Here is a 13,867-nt window from a genome sequence, read left to right on the forward strand (position 1 = left end):
GGCGCTCTGATTGGCTTTTGCTTTTCCCCTTTTTTCTGCAGATTTTCCATCTTTGACGAGACTTCAAAGCGAGCGCGAGGCATGAACGGTCATTTAGAAGGATTTAAGCACATTATCACATCTGTAATTGTACATGAATAATAAGGAGAGCTGGCGGCTCAATTAGCTCTGAGTCCACAAGGAGATCAGAGAGGGGGAGGATGGGGGAGGACGGCAGGAAATGAGAAAAGTTTCAAAGTGAACAAATTATTCAGAAATAACTGAAATTTAGCTGCTTCACACTCAGGAGCAGATAATCATCCTCCTTACTGATCGGGCCACTCACAGATCTGCAGGAGCAAACATACAAAAGAAAAAGTGTCAGAAAAATGTTTAAAAGGCAACTAAAAGCAGGCAAAACCAGGAAACTCTCCGGGAAAAGTTTCAGGCTCAAAGGAAGTAACCTGACGTCCTCGACCCCTGGAGAAGCTCACAGTGAGAGCTGTGCAGACAGTAGTGGTGTTGGTCAGAGGTCACGAAGGGCCTAATCAGTACCCATCAGAGGGGAAAGCTTCAGTCCCTTCTTGGTTCTGCTCTGATCAGTCTGCAGAGGCTCACAAAAAGAAGATCCTGCCACCATCCTCCCGCTCTGCTTCTTGCTTCTCCTTGTTCCCAGTACGGGCTCGTGGGCGAGAAAGAGAGGGCAAGGGACATGACAGAGAGAGAGGGTGAGGGACATGACAGATGGGGAGAGAGAGAGAGGGCAAGGGACATGACAGAGAGAGAGGGTGAGGGACATGACAGACGGGGAGAGAGAGGGTGAGGGACATGACAGACGGGGAGAGAGAGAGAGGGCAAGGGACAGGACAGACGGAGAGAGAGGGTGAGAGACATGACAGACGGGGAGAGAGAGAGAGGGCAAGGGACATGACAGAGAGAGAGGGTGAGGGACATGACAGACGGAGAGAGAGAGGATGAGGGACATGATAGAGAGAGAGGGTGAGGGACATGACAGACGGGGAGAGAGAGAGAGGGCAAGGGACAGGACAGACGGAGAGAGAGGGTGAGAGACATGACAGAGAGAGAGGGTGAGGGACATGACAGACGGGGGGAGAGAGAGAGGGTGAGGGACATGACAGACGGAGAGAGAGAGGATGAGGGACATGATAGAGAGAGAGGATGAGGGACATGATAGAGAGAGAGGGTGAGGGACATGACAGAAAGAGAGAGAGCGGGTGAGGGACATGATAGAGAGAGAGGGAGAGAGAGGACGAGGGACATGATAGAGAGAGAGGGTAAGGGACATGACAGAGAGAGAGAGAGGGGATGAGGGACATGATAGAGAGAGAGGGTGAGGTACATGACAGAGAGAGAGGGTGAGGTACATGACAGAAAGAGAGGGTGATGGACATGACAGACGGGGAGAGAGAGAGAGGGCAAGGGACATGACAGAGAGAGAGAGAGGGGATGAGGGACATGATAGAGAGAGAGGGTGAGGTACATGACAGAGAGAGAGGGTGAGGTACATGACAGATAGAGAGGGTGAGGGACATGACAGACAGGGAGAGAGGGTGAGGGACATGACAGATGGAGAGAGAGAGGATGAGGGACATGACAGAAAGAGAGAGAGCGGGTGAGGGACATGATAGAGAGAGAGGGAGAGAGAGGACGAGGGACATGATAGAGAGAGAGGGTGATGGACATGACAGAGAGAGAGAGAGGATGAGGGACATGACAGAGAGAGAGGGTGATGGACATGACAGACGGGGAGAGAGAGAGAGGGCAAGGGACATGACAGAGAGAGAGGGTGAGGGACATGATAGAGAGAGAGGGTGATGGACATGATAGAGAGAGAGGGTAAGGGACATGACAGAGAGAGAGAGAGGGGATGAGGGACATGACAGAGAGAGAGAGAGGATGAGGCACATGACAGAGAGAGAGGGTGATGGACATGACAGACGGGGAGAGAGAGAGAGGGTGAGGGACATGACAGACGGAGAGAGAGAGGATGAGGGACATGACAGAAAGAGAGAGAGCGGGTGAGGGACATGATAGAGAGAGAGGGAGAGAGAGGACGAGGGACATGATAGAGAGAGAGGGTAAGGGACATGACAGAGAGAGAGAGGATGATGGACATGATAGAGAGAGAGGGTGAGGTACATGACAGAAAGAGAGAGCGGGTGAGGGACATGATAGAGAGAGAGGGAGAGAGAGGACGAGGGACATGATAGAGAGAGAGGGTAAGGGACATGACAGAGAGAGAGAGAGAGGGTGAGGGACATGATGTTAATGTGTGTTTACAGCTGTGAGTAATTCATTAGACGGCGTTCGCACAGGCGGGTGTTCCCACAGGCGGGTGTTCCCACAGGCGGGTGTTCGCACAGGCGGGTGATTCCACAGTCGGGTGTTCGCACAGGCGGGTGTTCCCACAGGCGGGTGATCGCACAGGCGGGTGTTCCCACAGGCGGGTGTTCGCACAGGCGGGTGTTCCCACAGGCGGGTGATCGCACATGCGGGTGTTCCCACAGGCGGGTGATCGCACAGGCGGGTGTTCCCACAGGCGGGTGTTGGCACAGGCGGGTGATCGCACAGGCGGGTGTGCGCACAGTCAGGTGTTGGCACAGGCGGGTGTTGGCACAGTCGGGTGATTGCACAGGCGGGTGTTGGCACAGGCGGGTGTTGGCACAGGCGGGTGTTGGCACAGGCGGGTGATCGCACAGGCGGGTGTTCCCACAGGCGCGTGTTCGCACAGGCGGGTTTTCGCACAGGCGGGTGTGCGCACAGGCGGGTGTGCGCACAGGCGGGTCTTTGGTGTCTGTCTGCTTTAGCTGTCGCTTCCTTTTTGTCCAGCTAATCCCAGAGTGAACGTGGAGCTGCGACAGCGTCTTCCTGCACTTATCAGAACCCAGCTCATCAGCTCCAACGGGTGAGTGCAGTACCTGTCAGGCTATGGTTGAGGGTGGAGGTGATGTTGGAGGTTAGCTGCAGCTGAATGTTTAGTTTCACCAACAGCCGATTATCTACCTCCATCTCCTCCAATCCCAGCATCCTCCTCTGTCACTCCAGCCCTCTGGATGTCCTCCTCCAACATCCACGATCCTCGTGAACCTCTGAGCTCTTCCTCTGCTTCTCCTGTCTGCAGCTCCACCTTCATCCTCCACATTAATCCTCCACCATCTCGGCCTCTCTGTCTTTGAGCTGTCCCTGTGACGACTCATTGATCATGTCCGTATCGCGCACGCTGCTGCTGTTTAGAGGTCAGCGAAAGTCACCTCATGTTGTTTCTGATGTTCACAGATCAGAGATCAGCCTGAGCCCCGACCTGAACTACGACCACCACACCTGGCCTCGAGGTAACATCCACCCCCATCATAGGTACAGTTTTACCTCAGATACGTTGTTAAGTGTTTATTTTACACTTTTCATGCATTTTGAACTGGAGTGTGATGAATGTGCTCCATGCGGGCTTCACAGTGTGTTATTGATGGGAGGGTTAGAGCCAACATGAAGTCCCGCCATGCTCTGGGTTAATTCGTATTTAAAGACGTGAGGCGGACGCTGCTGAATGTCGGACCAACAAACTGATCATGATCACGGGGCTCTTTGGTTCCTGAACTCATTGATCAGGAAAATATTCACCTGCAAGTGACCTCTTACCTGTCTGTCAGTTCCACAGCACCTGCAGGAGCCGTCGACCTCCTGCTCCCCTCCACCTCCATCCTACAGAAGGTCCGCCTCTCCTTTGTCACCTCCACCCTGCAGGAAGTCTGTGTCCCCGCTATCCTCCAGTCGCCTGGGAGGTGCAGGAGAGATGGAAGTGGACCTTTCGACCAGCAGAGGTCTTTCTCCTCGGGCAAAGAGCTGTGGAGATACTGCAGATGAAGGTGGCGCACCCGGAGATCCTGCTAGCCTCTCCCTCGGCAGACACCTGGTGACCGCTGTGGACAGGTGAGTGGGAGCAGTGCCGACGATGAGATGTTAGAGTGGGCCCTGCTCTGAAGAGAGTCTGGTGGAAAAGTTTCAGGTTTTTAGCGCTGGAGTTGTGAGAAGTTGTTCAGATGTATCCGAGCTATAGATTATTACACGTTTCAGTAATAACGTGGCCGATATTGGAGCCTCCATGCTGCCGTATTCTCGGTGCTTTTTGAACGGATTAATGTGATATGTTTAGAGCCCCCACACAGTGAGCTTTATTAAAAAGTTTATTGCTTTTCATTAAACTTCCTCTGCTTTCTTTAGATTCTGTAATTTTTCCTGCTTCTTTTGTCTTTTGATGCATTTTGAAATAAATTTGTGGAGCACTTTGAGTTGCATCACTGTTTGAAATGTGAGCTATTAAATTTAGATTTGATTTGATTAGTGGGAGCGAGACCAAAATAGAAAGATAGTAAAAGCAGCGGCTTGATTAGAAGCAGCTGATGTTATAAAGTCAGAAACAGTCAATTACAGAAGACACAGTGAGCCACACTCAGCGTCTTATTTACCCGCTTTATTACGAAGCCACGACGCAGCCTGACCTTTAAGGTAATATGAGAGAATTAGAGGCGAACATCAGCCGCTGCTTATTAAACCTGCTGCTGCTGCAGCTCGCAGCCTCACATCTGATAAAGTGAGGCCGCGACCTCCCGTTAAAACACCTGACCTCACTACACACAGGTGAAACACTAATGAAACGCTGAGCCCTGACCAACGAGAGCCTCGCAGAGTGGCAAGCAGCTGCTGAGGAACTTCCGACCATGAGATCGGTAAAAAACAGCCGCTCGGTTTAACACGCTCCTCGGTGTCGGACAACCGAAAGTTTTGAGATAAACCAAAAGATCTCCAGATGATGAGCTGATGGTGCACAGCTGTACCTGCTCACATGCAGCCCACCGATCCATCGAGAGCAGCGGCGAGTCAGCACTAAGCGTGCTTAAAGTGAGATGGCGTGCCTTCTAGACCGTGTGCGGTCTCTGTGGATGAACATGGCGGCTCAGGTGGAGCTCAGCATCCATCCGCAGGAGATCTGCTTTATTACAAACCTGAAGGAGGAGGACAGACGCATTATTTACCCGCCCGCTGTTGCTGCACTCACCATCACTGCGACGGACGCACCGCTCCAGAGGAAGTGGGAACAGGAAGTAGATTTCTCCACAGAGCGTCTCATCTTCTCTGAGCTGCTGCAGTCTCTAATTGACACAGAGACGACCTGTTCATATGCTCCTGCCGCTGGCCTGGCGGCAGCGACGAAATCCACTCAATCTCACTGAACCAAAACTGCAGCGAGGCGCCGCCGCCGTCAGTTTTGGATGTATGCCGCTGCAGGCGCAGCGAGGACACGCTGCCAATAAATGTGTAACACTTCTCTGTTTTTAGTTAATGTTCTCACAGTGTGGAAAATACTAGCTTACCTTCAGAGCACATTTAAAACAAGTTAACGAGTCCCATTACAGAGATTTTAATGTGTGCAACAGCAGCTACCTGAGAGTGATGTCGCTCTGTGTGCGCCGCTGAGGCTTTCAGTCGTCCAACGCCACACGCCGGAGGGGACACCGCCAACACACACTCAGGCACACAGAAACGTACGCTGAGACTAACAGCAGTACAGCTAAACTGTGTGTGTTTGTGTGTAGATGAGTTTGGTAAACTCGTGTCTTTAAAGAGAAACAAACATCTCCGGGACCTGCAGCTCTTTAATCTGTGATTGGTTGTCATTGATGACATCATCTCTGTGCTGCAGCTCTGCATCAGCCCGGCCTCCGAGCGCCGACCGAGACAAAAACATCTCGCTGTTACTGAAGGAGCTCGACGCCCTGAGACAGGTCAACAACAAGGTACACACAGGTGTTCCCTTACATTACATCATTACTGACTGGGTCTGAACCGCACTCACTGGATGCTTTTAACTAAAGTGCACCCTGGGAGTTTTAGTCTCATCATATGTTTGGTATCCAGCAGCAGCAGAAGGTGTTTGTGTGCTTGTGTTTCAGCTGCAGCAGCAGCTGGTTCAGAAGGAGAAGGAGCTGCACAGGAGGGAGGTGGAGGAGGAGCTTAGGGAGGAACGGAGGGAGGCCCGAGACTGGGAGAGACCTGCAGGTGAGGAGGGAGAGTGTCACAGTTTACTCTCCTCTTAATCAGATCGGATCCAAACTCGACTTCTTAAATATTTGAATATTTTCCACGCACACTCTCTCACGCACACGACTGCATGCGCTAATTAAAACAACAGCAGTGGTAATGAGATGACAGCTAACGTGGCAGCTGTTAGTTTAACAGAACAGTGTGTGTTTGTGTGTGTTTAACCAGCAATCACACTCACATGTGATGTTGATTTAACTGAGCTGAGTGTGATCTGGTAGGATCATCACAGTAACGTAGCGCTCCCTCCACCACAGATCACAGAAACTTTTTGTTTGGTTTCATCAGCGCCTTCTGTGACCGTGAAATCGTCACAGTCCGGCCGCCTGTCTGTTGTATGTTCTGTATGTCATGTATGTCTTCAGCAACTGAAAGAACCGCGTGTGTGCTTCATACCCCAGGGTCAGGCGCATGCAGTGTGGCAGAGCTACAGCTGCTCTGGTGATGGTGTAGTCCCATCATTCCCAGTAAAGAGGTGGAATATAAAAACACAGAGAGAGAAGCATCAGGTGGGACCTGACCTGTCCAAAAGCTTCCCACCCAGAGAACTGGTGCACTTTAATAACCAGCAGAGTCTCCACTTTAATTTTCTGTGCACCGAGTCTCAGAAGTACTGTGGTCATCTCTGTGTTATTACCCCTGAACACACACATGGCGTGGTAATCATGAGCTCTGCTCTCATTGGTCCATCAATCTGGAGAGAAAAAAAGACTCTGCTTTTCCTGAAATGTATCCTCAAACTTGTCCTGTCCTCCTCCTCCGTCTCCTCAGCGGTGTTGGAGGAGGTGCTGGCAGCTCAGAAGGACAGAGATCAGGCTGTGATGTCACGACTCCTGCTGGCCAATGAGGAGAGAGACGAGGCTTTGCTTCGTTTGCATCGACTACAGCAGGCGGCTGAGTAAGTTTCATCATTTCCTGTCAGTTGATTGAAGTTCGTTATCACCTGAGAAGAATTTAAAGCAGCTTTAAAGTTAAAGGGACAACAGTAGAACCCCGTGGACTGACAGTAGAACCCCGTGGACTAACAGTAGAACCCCGTGGACTGACAGTAGAACCCCGTGGACTGACTGTAGAACCCCATGGACTGACTGTAGAACCCCGTGGACTAACAGTAGAACCCCGTGGACTGACAGTAGAACCCCGTGGACTGACTGTAGAACCCCATGGACTGACTGTAGAACCCCGTGGACTAACAGTAGAACCCCGTGGACTGACTGTAGAACCCCATGGACTGACTGTAGAACCCCGTGAACTAACAGTAGAACCCCGTGGACTAACAGTAGAACCCCGTGGACTGACAGTAGAACCCCGTGGACTAACAGTAGAACCCCGTGGACTGACAGTAGAACCCCGTGGACTAACAGTAGAACCCCGTGGACTGACTGTAGAACCCCATGGACTGACTGTAGAACCCCGTGAACTAACAGTAGAACCCCGTGGACTGACTGTTGAACCCCGTGGACTGACTGTAGAACCCCGTGGAATAACAGTAGAACCCCGTGGACTGACAGTAGAACCCCGTGAACTAACAGTAGAACCCCGTGGACTAACAGTAGAACCCCATGGACTGACTGTAGAACCCCGTGAACTAACAGTAGAACCCCGTGGACTGACAGTAGAACCCCGTGAACTAACAGTAGAACCCCGTGGACTAACAGTAGAACCCCGTGGACTGACTGTAGAACCCCGTGGACTAACAGTAGAACCCCGTGGACTAACAGTAGAACCCCATGGACTGACTGTAGAACCCCGTGAACTAACAGTAGAACCCCGTGGAGTAATAGTAGAACCCCGTGGACTGACTGTAGAACCCCGTGGACTAACAGTAGAACCCCATGGACTGACAGTAGAACCCTGTGGACTAACTGTAGAACCCCATGGACTGACAGTAGAACCCCGTGAACTAACAGTAGAACCCCGTGGACTAACAGTAGAACCCCGTGGACTAACAGTAGAACCCCGTTGACTGACAGTAGAACCCCGTGGACTAACAGTAGAACCCCGTGGACTAACAGTAGAACCCCATGGACTGACAGTAGAACCCCGTGGACTGACTGTAGAACCCCATGGACTGACAGTAGAACCCCGTGGACTAACAGTAGAACCCCGTGGACTAACAGTAGAACCCCGTGGACTGACTGTAGAACCCCGTGGACTAACAGTAGAACCCCATGGACTGACAGTAGAACCCTGTGGACTAACTGTAGAACCCCATGGACTGACAGTAGAACCCCGTGAACTAACAGTAGAACCCCGTGGACTAACAGTAGAACCCCGTTGACTGACAGTAGAACCCCGTGGACTAACAGTAGAACCCCATGGACTAACAGTAGAACCCTGTGGACTGACAGTAGAACCCCGTGGACTAACAGTAGAACCCCGTGGACTAACAGTAGAACTCTAATCTAATTCTGAGGTTCAACAGTTGAACACTGAGGCCCGACAATAAAACCCTAAAGGACTAACAGTAGAACCCCGTGGACTGACAGTAGAACCCCGTGGACTGACAGTAGAACTCTAATCTAATTCTGAGGTTCAACAGTTGAACACTGAGGCCCGACAATAAAACCCTAAAGGACTGACAATAAAACCGTGACTGACAGTAGAACTCTTAGGGCCAACAGTAGACCAATAGTAGAATCCTGTAGAACTACAGTACAACTCTTTTTTTTTTTTCGCCTGTCCCGTTTGGCTCTTTTGCATCAGAATTTTTGTCTAAAGGTGAAGAAAGATGCCAAACGGATTTACTTTACCAAATTGACCATCCCAGCTTTGCCGTATTGGTTTATTTGATTCACCTTTTATTGTTTATTTTATTTTCACTTGCTGAATACGGGACAGACTTGACTGGGGGAAAGAAAGAGGGAAAGAAAAACAGCTGAGAAGAGGGACGGGGGAGAAGGGCAAAAAACAAAAACCAACAGAATAAGCAGAGAAATAAATACATATATCGATCACCTGGATCACCTGTTGAGAAAGAAAAAAGAAAACGAGTGTAATAGAATAAACAACATCACGATGATATATGGGAATATGACAGTAAATACTAAACATTATTGTGCAGCACGTACAGTACAACTCTTGAGAACTAAGAGCAGAACCTGTGGACGGCCTGACACCCTGGCTGAAGCCACATGTGTGGATAAGGCCTCCACCTCGGGTGGTGCTGGAGCGGATATGTCGGGATGTTTGGGGTCTGGCACTGGGGGCAGAGTTCTGGCTGATCACAGCGATCAATAACGCGGAGGTTCTGTAATGATCAATAAGAGGAACCGTTGTTGCGAGGTTCGTGTCGGCTCTGTTTGTTGCATAAACAAGTGGCTGTCGTCTCCTCTGAGGAGAATCTGTTTGTTCTTTTATTTACATGTGAAACGTGTTTACTGTGCTGACGGAGGAGCAACCTGCTGCGCCTCCTCCTCATTATGCACCTCCTCAGTCCTGTTAAGGGCTGTGAAATGAGCTCTCGTCGTCTTGGAGGAGCAGCCAAATAGAGCAGAAAATCTAATTAGAGATAATATCCCCCCTCATCCTGCTCCCCCGTCCTCCCTCGCCCCCACCTCCTCCCCCCCAGGATGAGAGGGTAATTGATATTGGAGGCCACAATCCTTTTTATGAGGGACAGAATATGGAGGAGCATGTTCCATCTGTCAGGACTCAGGGTGTGTGTGTGTGTGTGTGTGCATGAATAATGTGATTATGGTGCAGTCAAACAGAAATGGGCTGAGGCCTCGGACGGCGCTCAGCGACCTGACTGCCGCCTGATCGATTTGACGTGAAGCAGGCGCGGTCCCTGAAGCTGTGGATGAAGGTGGATGCCGGGTCCCGACCCTCAGGTCCGAAGCAGGCCTCTCTCAGACGTCTGGGACGTTTCTCAGAAATATTCTGTGAAGTGATAAATTCTCTTTCTCATCCGATCCTACTAATGGCGGCGGCGGCGGGGTGTTTCTGTCGAGGCGAGCTGTGTGGGAGTGTTAATGACGGGGAGCGAGCCGAGCCGGGCTGAGCCGGGCTCGATGGGCTGTAAGCAGGGTGTTAGAGGAGCTTTATTGGAGGCGGCCGGTCTTTCATTACCTGCTGCTCCCCGCGGAGCGAGCGGCTCGGCCACCTTATTACAGTTTATTACAGAAAACAGCAGCCGGCTAAATGAAAGAGCTTCCCAGGAGGAGAGCGCGGATCAGCTAGTTACCAGCTGCACGTCCACCGTCAGGCTGAGAGCGAGCACGAAGCTCCGCCCAACCCACGCGCTCGCAGCCTCGCAACGAAGACAGCAGATTTCAGGTGGGCTTTGGGGAGCGAGGACCAAATTACTGCCCAGCTGGAGGAGCTCGGGTCATCTCACAGGCTGCGGCGGCTTTAATTTGGTCAGCGGCGGGAAAACACGGGGGCCGCCAGCCTTACAGGGCCCGATTACAGGCCGCTTCAGCCCCCTCAGCTGCTCCTCACACGCTGTTTTATTTAAGACTCACTGCACAGAAATGAACTCGGGACTACCCGAACGCCGAAATCATTTCATAAAGAGAGGCAGAGAAAAGGAAATATTGTGTTTCAGAGATGGAGGCAGAGCGCCTGAAACCTTTCCGTGTTCAGAGCCAGAAACATCCAGCTTCAGGAGGCTTACATCCAGGTCCGCTGAACTCTGACCCCGAGATCCCTGCAGGAGCATTGAGCTCTGCCGGTTCTGTCCGGCTGTCACAATAAAACTCGTGGCTTCTCCACCAACGCTGCCCTCTGTGCGGCGGCGCCCCAGCTGCAGGAATATAAGGTGACAGAGGGTGTTCCCACTGTCCTGCAGGGTCAGATTTCCAGTTTAGGGACCAAAAGCTACTAAACAAATGCAGAAGGCGATCATTAATCGTTAACCAAATAAGTAACCACGTGTTACATTAAAACTACTCGTTAAGGGTGGAGGCTTGGATGAACACACGCCCTCGAACCCTGATGAAGTCAGCTGAGCGACTCAGGTGGTCTTCTGAGGATGAACAAGTGTGTTCAAAATCATCTGCAGCTGTTTCCAGATGTTCTGGGACAGCGTTGCCGTCTCCTCCAACAGAAGAAGCTCCTCTCGTTTATCTGACAGCCTTCCTGTGGTTCTGTCTCTCCACCCGTTACCTGAGAGGACGGGCACTCTTTGCTCCTCCTGCTCCACCCGTTAGTTTCACGGTTGCTGTATGACGGCGAGTTTAGAGACATACGAACTTTTCTCATCATGATAGGAACCAGCGAGCTCTGACTCGACTCTGATGGCAGCCAGAGGGACCCAAACGCTGATGCTCAGTTTTTAAACTAAAAATAAATCTGCTAAAAATGTTGGGCTCACCTGTGCAAAGGAGCTCAGGCTTCACCTGCCGCTGCGACCGTGAGCGCCGCTTAGTCTAACACGTGTCCATCTGTGTGTTGTCAGGTCAGAGTGCTTCCACCTGGACGATGGCGATCAGGTAAACGCTGGCGGCGTGTTGATGACCGCAGGTTCTCGTGGTTGTCTGAGGTTCTGATGGGTTTCCTTCCGTGTGCGTTTCAGGATGTGGACGAGCTCCTGCGGCACATCTGTGACGCCGACTCCGTCCAGGAAATCGAGCGGTTCGGCTCAGTTCTGGTCCAGCGTCTTTGGTTGGCACGGCAACGGCGAAGTGACATCACAGCTCAGGAGATGAAGGCCGTGATGGAGGAGAGGGACGGCTCTACCGCCAAGGTGAGTCTGTTTACCTGTGTGCGAGAGAGTGGGCAGGTCATCCAGACTGACGTGATGATCCTGAGTGCACCGCGAGGGTCGAGAAACCCCCGTTATTAATAAGAACAGACTCTTAGAGCAGTCATGTGACCCTGCAGGGTCTCCTCCCGCTGCCATAAATCTGGGTGGTCACGTGACAAACGCGAGCTGCAGGTTTCTCTACGTCACCGTGTTCTGACAGCAGCGTTGCTAAGCGGCGTGTTTAACCCGGTGGCGTGTTGCCCGGGTTACGGTGCTCAGACCTCAAATATTTGAGTTTGAATGTGAATATTTAGAACGTGGTGAAAACAGAGACACAAATATTGACAGCAGACTGAGACGAGCCGACTGTTTGCTGAACACCTGCTGTTTACTCACCTGTGTGTGTGCGTGCGCACGCTTGGGATTGGCTCACACACCAGCTCTGATGGACTCACTGATATTAAAATGAGCCACACAGGTAGACTGCAGGTGTGTCCCCACACTCCTGCTCACACCTGGGTGACATCTCCTCCTGTTGTGGATTAACATCAGGCAACAGCTGGACAGAGTCACACTTCCTGTCCCTTTGTGTATCCTTGGTAATCTTCGAATTTCTGGTCCCCACAAAGATGTTAATACGCGTACACACACACACACACACACACACACATTCATCAGTGATCGTTTTTCGTCACGTTTCCTGATTGGCTGCTTCGGCCATCATTGTGTACAGTCTTCTGAAGTCAACATTGTTTTACAGGCGATCTCTGCTGTTATTGACATTGACCAAGCAGTCCAATGGGGGCGGGGTCTTTAAACGATCGTTCTCGTGATGTCAGAGCGAGCACAGAAACTCAAAGCATCTCTGTAAATGTTTGTATTTTCTCACTGTGACCTTTGAACCTGGCTTTGACGGTGAGCCGCCTGTGCGTAGATGATGTTGGATCACATTCAGAGGCTTTCCTTCAGATTTGCCAGTTTGAGTCAGACTTGGTAAATAGTCAATCAGAACAGCTGATTGGGGGCTGATTACGGGCCTCAGAGTTTGGACTTTTACTTTGAAAAGGTGTTCCTGCGGTCTCTGGCTGTGATTATTATCGGCGCTCAGTTCACAGAGTTTATTACAGGACCCACAGAGAATTATTACCCACAATGCACCCAGACTCATAAACCGGTCTCTGTGGGGGGGGGGTGACAGAGAGAGAGCGGGGCAATCCAAGGGGGGCTCGGAAAGCAGGATTGGCGCTGCCAGCATGCCGCGTGCGGGTGGCGGGCTCAGAAGCTCCACCCCCCTCCTGATTTGCTCGCAGATCTGAAAAACCTTTATCTGTTCATCTGACAGACTGTGGTCACCATGGGAACAGGCCTGCAGCAGCACAGCTGAGCTCTAGTAACCATGGCAACTGCCGTCAGGAAAGCAGAGGAGTGATGAGACCTGATGAAGATGGAAGGAAGTGGCAAATTTTGGAGTAGAAGAAGGAAGGTGTCCGTACTAACAGGATCCAGAACTCTGCACCTGTTCAGGTGTTCAGCACTCAGCAACAGGAGCACAGCTTCACCTGACGGGGCAGAGACAGTAACAGTCTCCAGCTGTCACTTCTGTCACTGGCTCATACGCTGTCAACACGACGACATACTGAGTCACCTGACGGCTGATTGCTGATGTCAGCGCGGTGATGACACGTTAAATGCTCTTCTTTGAATCGTTTACACGTGTGAACAGGCTGGGTCAGAGCACCTAGTTGACATTAGTGGAACTGCAGGTCTCCCTGCACATCTCCATGTTTTCCTCTCCTGGCTGCTCTGCACTCACAGTGTTTATGATCCTTCAAACCTTCACCTCTGCTGGCTCCGCCCCATGCGGCCTCGCATCTTAAACCTCTCACACCTCCACTCTGCCTCCATTAACCCCCCCAAACTCGCCACCGTATCAGCATCACTTCAGCATCACCTGGGCTACTGCCGCTAACCCCCAACAATATCAGTGCTCCGCCATCTTTTAACACCCCGCCCCTCTGCGTTAACACCACCCCTCCACAGTAACACCTTAATCCCGCCCTCGTTCTGCTGCTGCGCCGCGGT

At 51.5% G+C, this 13,867-nt stretch overlaps 1 protein-coding gene across 2 annotated transcripts in view; it reads left to right on the forward strand.

The window, feature by feature from the left end:
• mipol1 (mirror-image polydactyly 1) overlaps positions 1-13,867 on the forward strand; it is a 55,814-nt gene that overhangs the window by 12,408 nt on the left and 29,539 nt on the right. For both annotated transcript variants that reach the window (XM_085143163.1, XM_085143164.1), the window contains exons 3-10: positions 2,830-2,905; positions 3,277-3,332; positions 3,648-3,927; positions 5,699-5,792; positions 5,949-6,054; positions 6,868-6,994; positions 11,498-11,531; positions 11,615-11,785. In XM_085143163.1, the coding sequence (XP_084999289.1) occupies positions 2,830-2,905; positions 3,277-3,332; positions 3,648-3,927; positions 5,699-5,792; positions 5,949-6,054; positions 6,868-6,994; positions 11,498-11,531; positions 11,615-11,785 (944 nt within the window). The remainder of the gene's footprint in view (positions 1-2,829; positions 2,906-3,276; positions 3,333-3,647; positions 3,928-5,698; positions 5,793-5,948; positions 6,055-6,867; positions 6,995-11,497; positions 11,532-11,614; positions 11,786-13,867) is intronic.

This window comes from Neolamprologus multifasciatus, chromosome 19 (assembly GCF_963576455.1).
Source record: "Neolamprologus multifasciatus chromosome 19, fNeoMul1.2, whole genome shotgun sequence".
NCBI lineage: Eukaryota > Metazoa > Chordata > Actinopteri > Cichliformes > Cichlidae > Neolamprologus > Neolamprologus multifasciatus.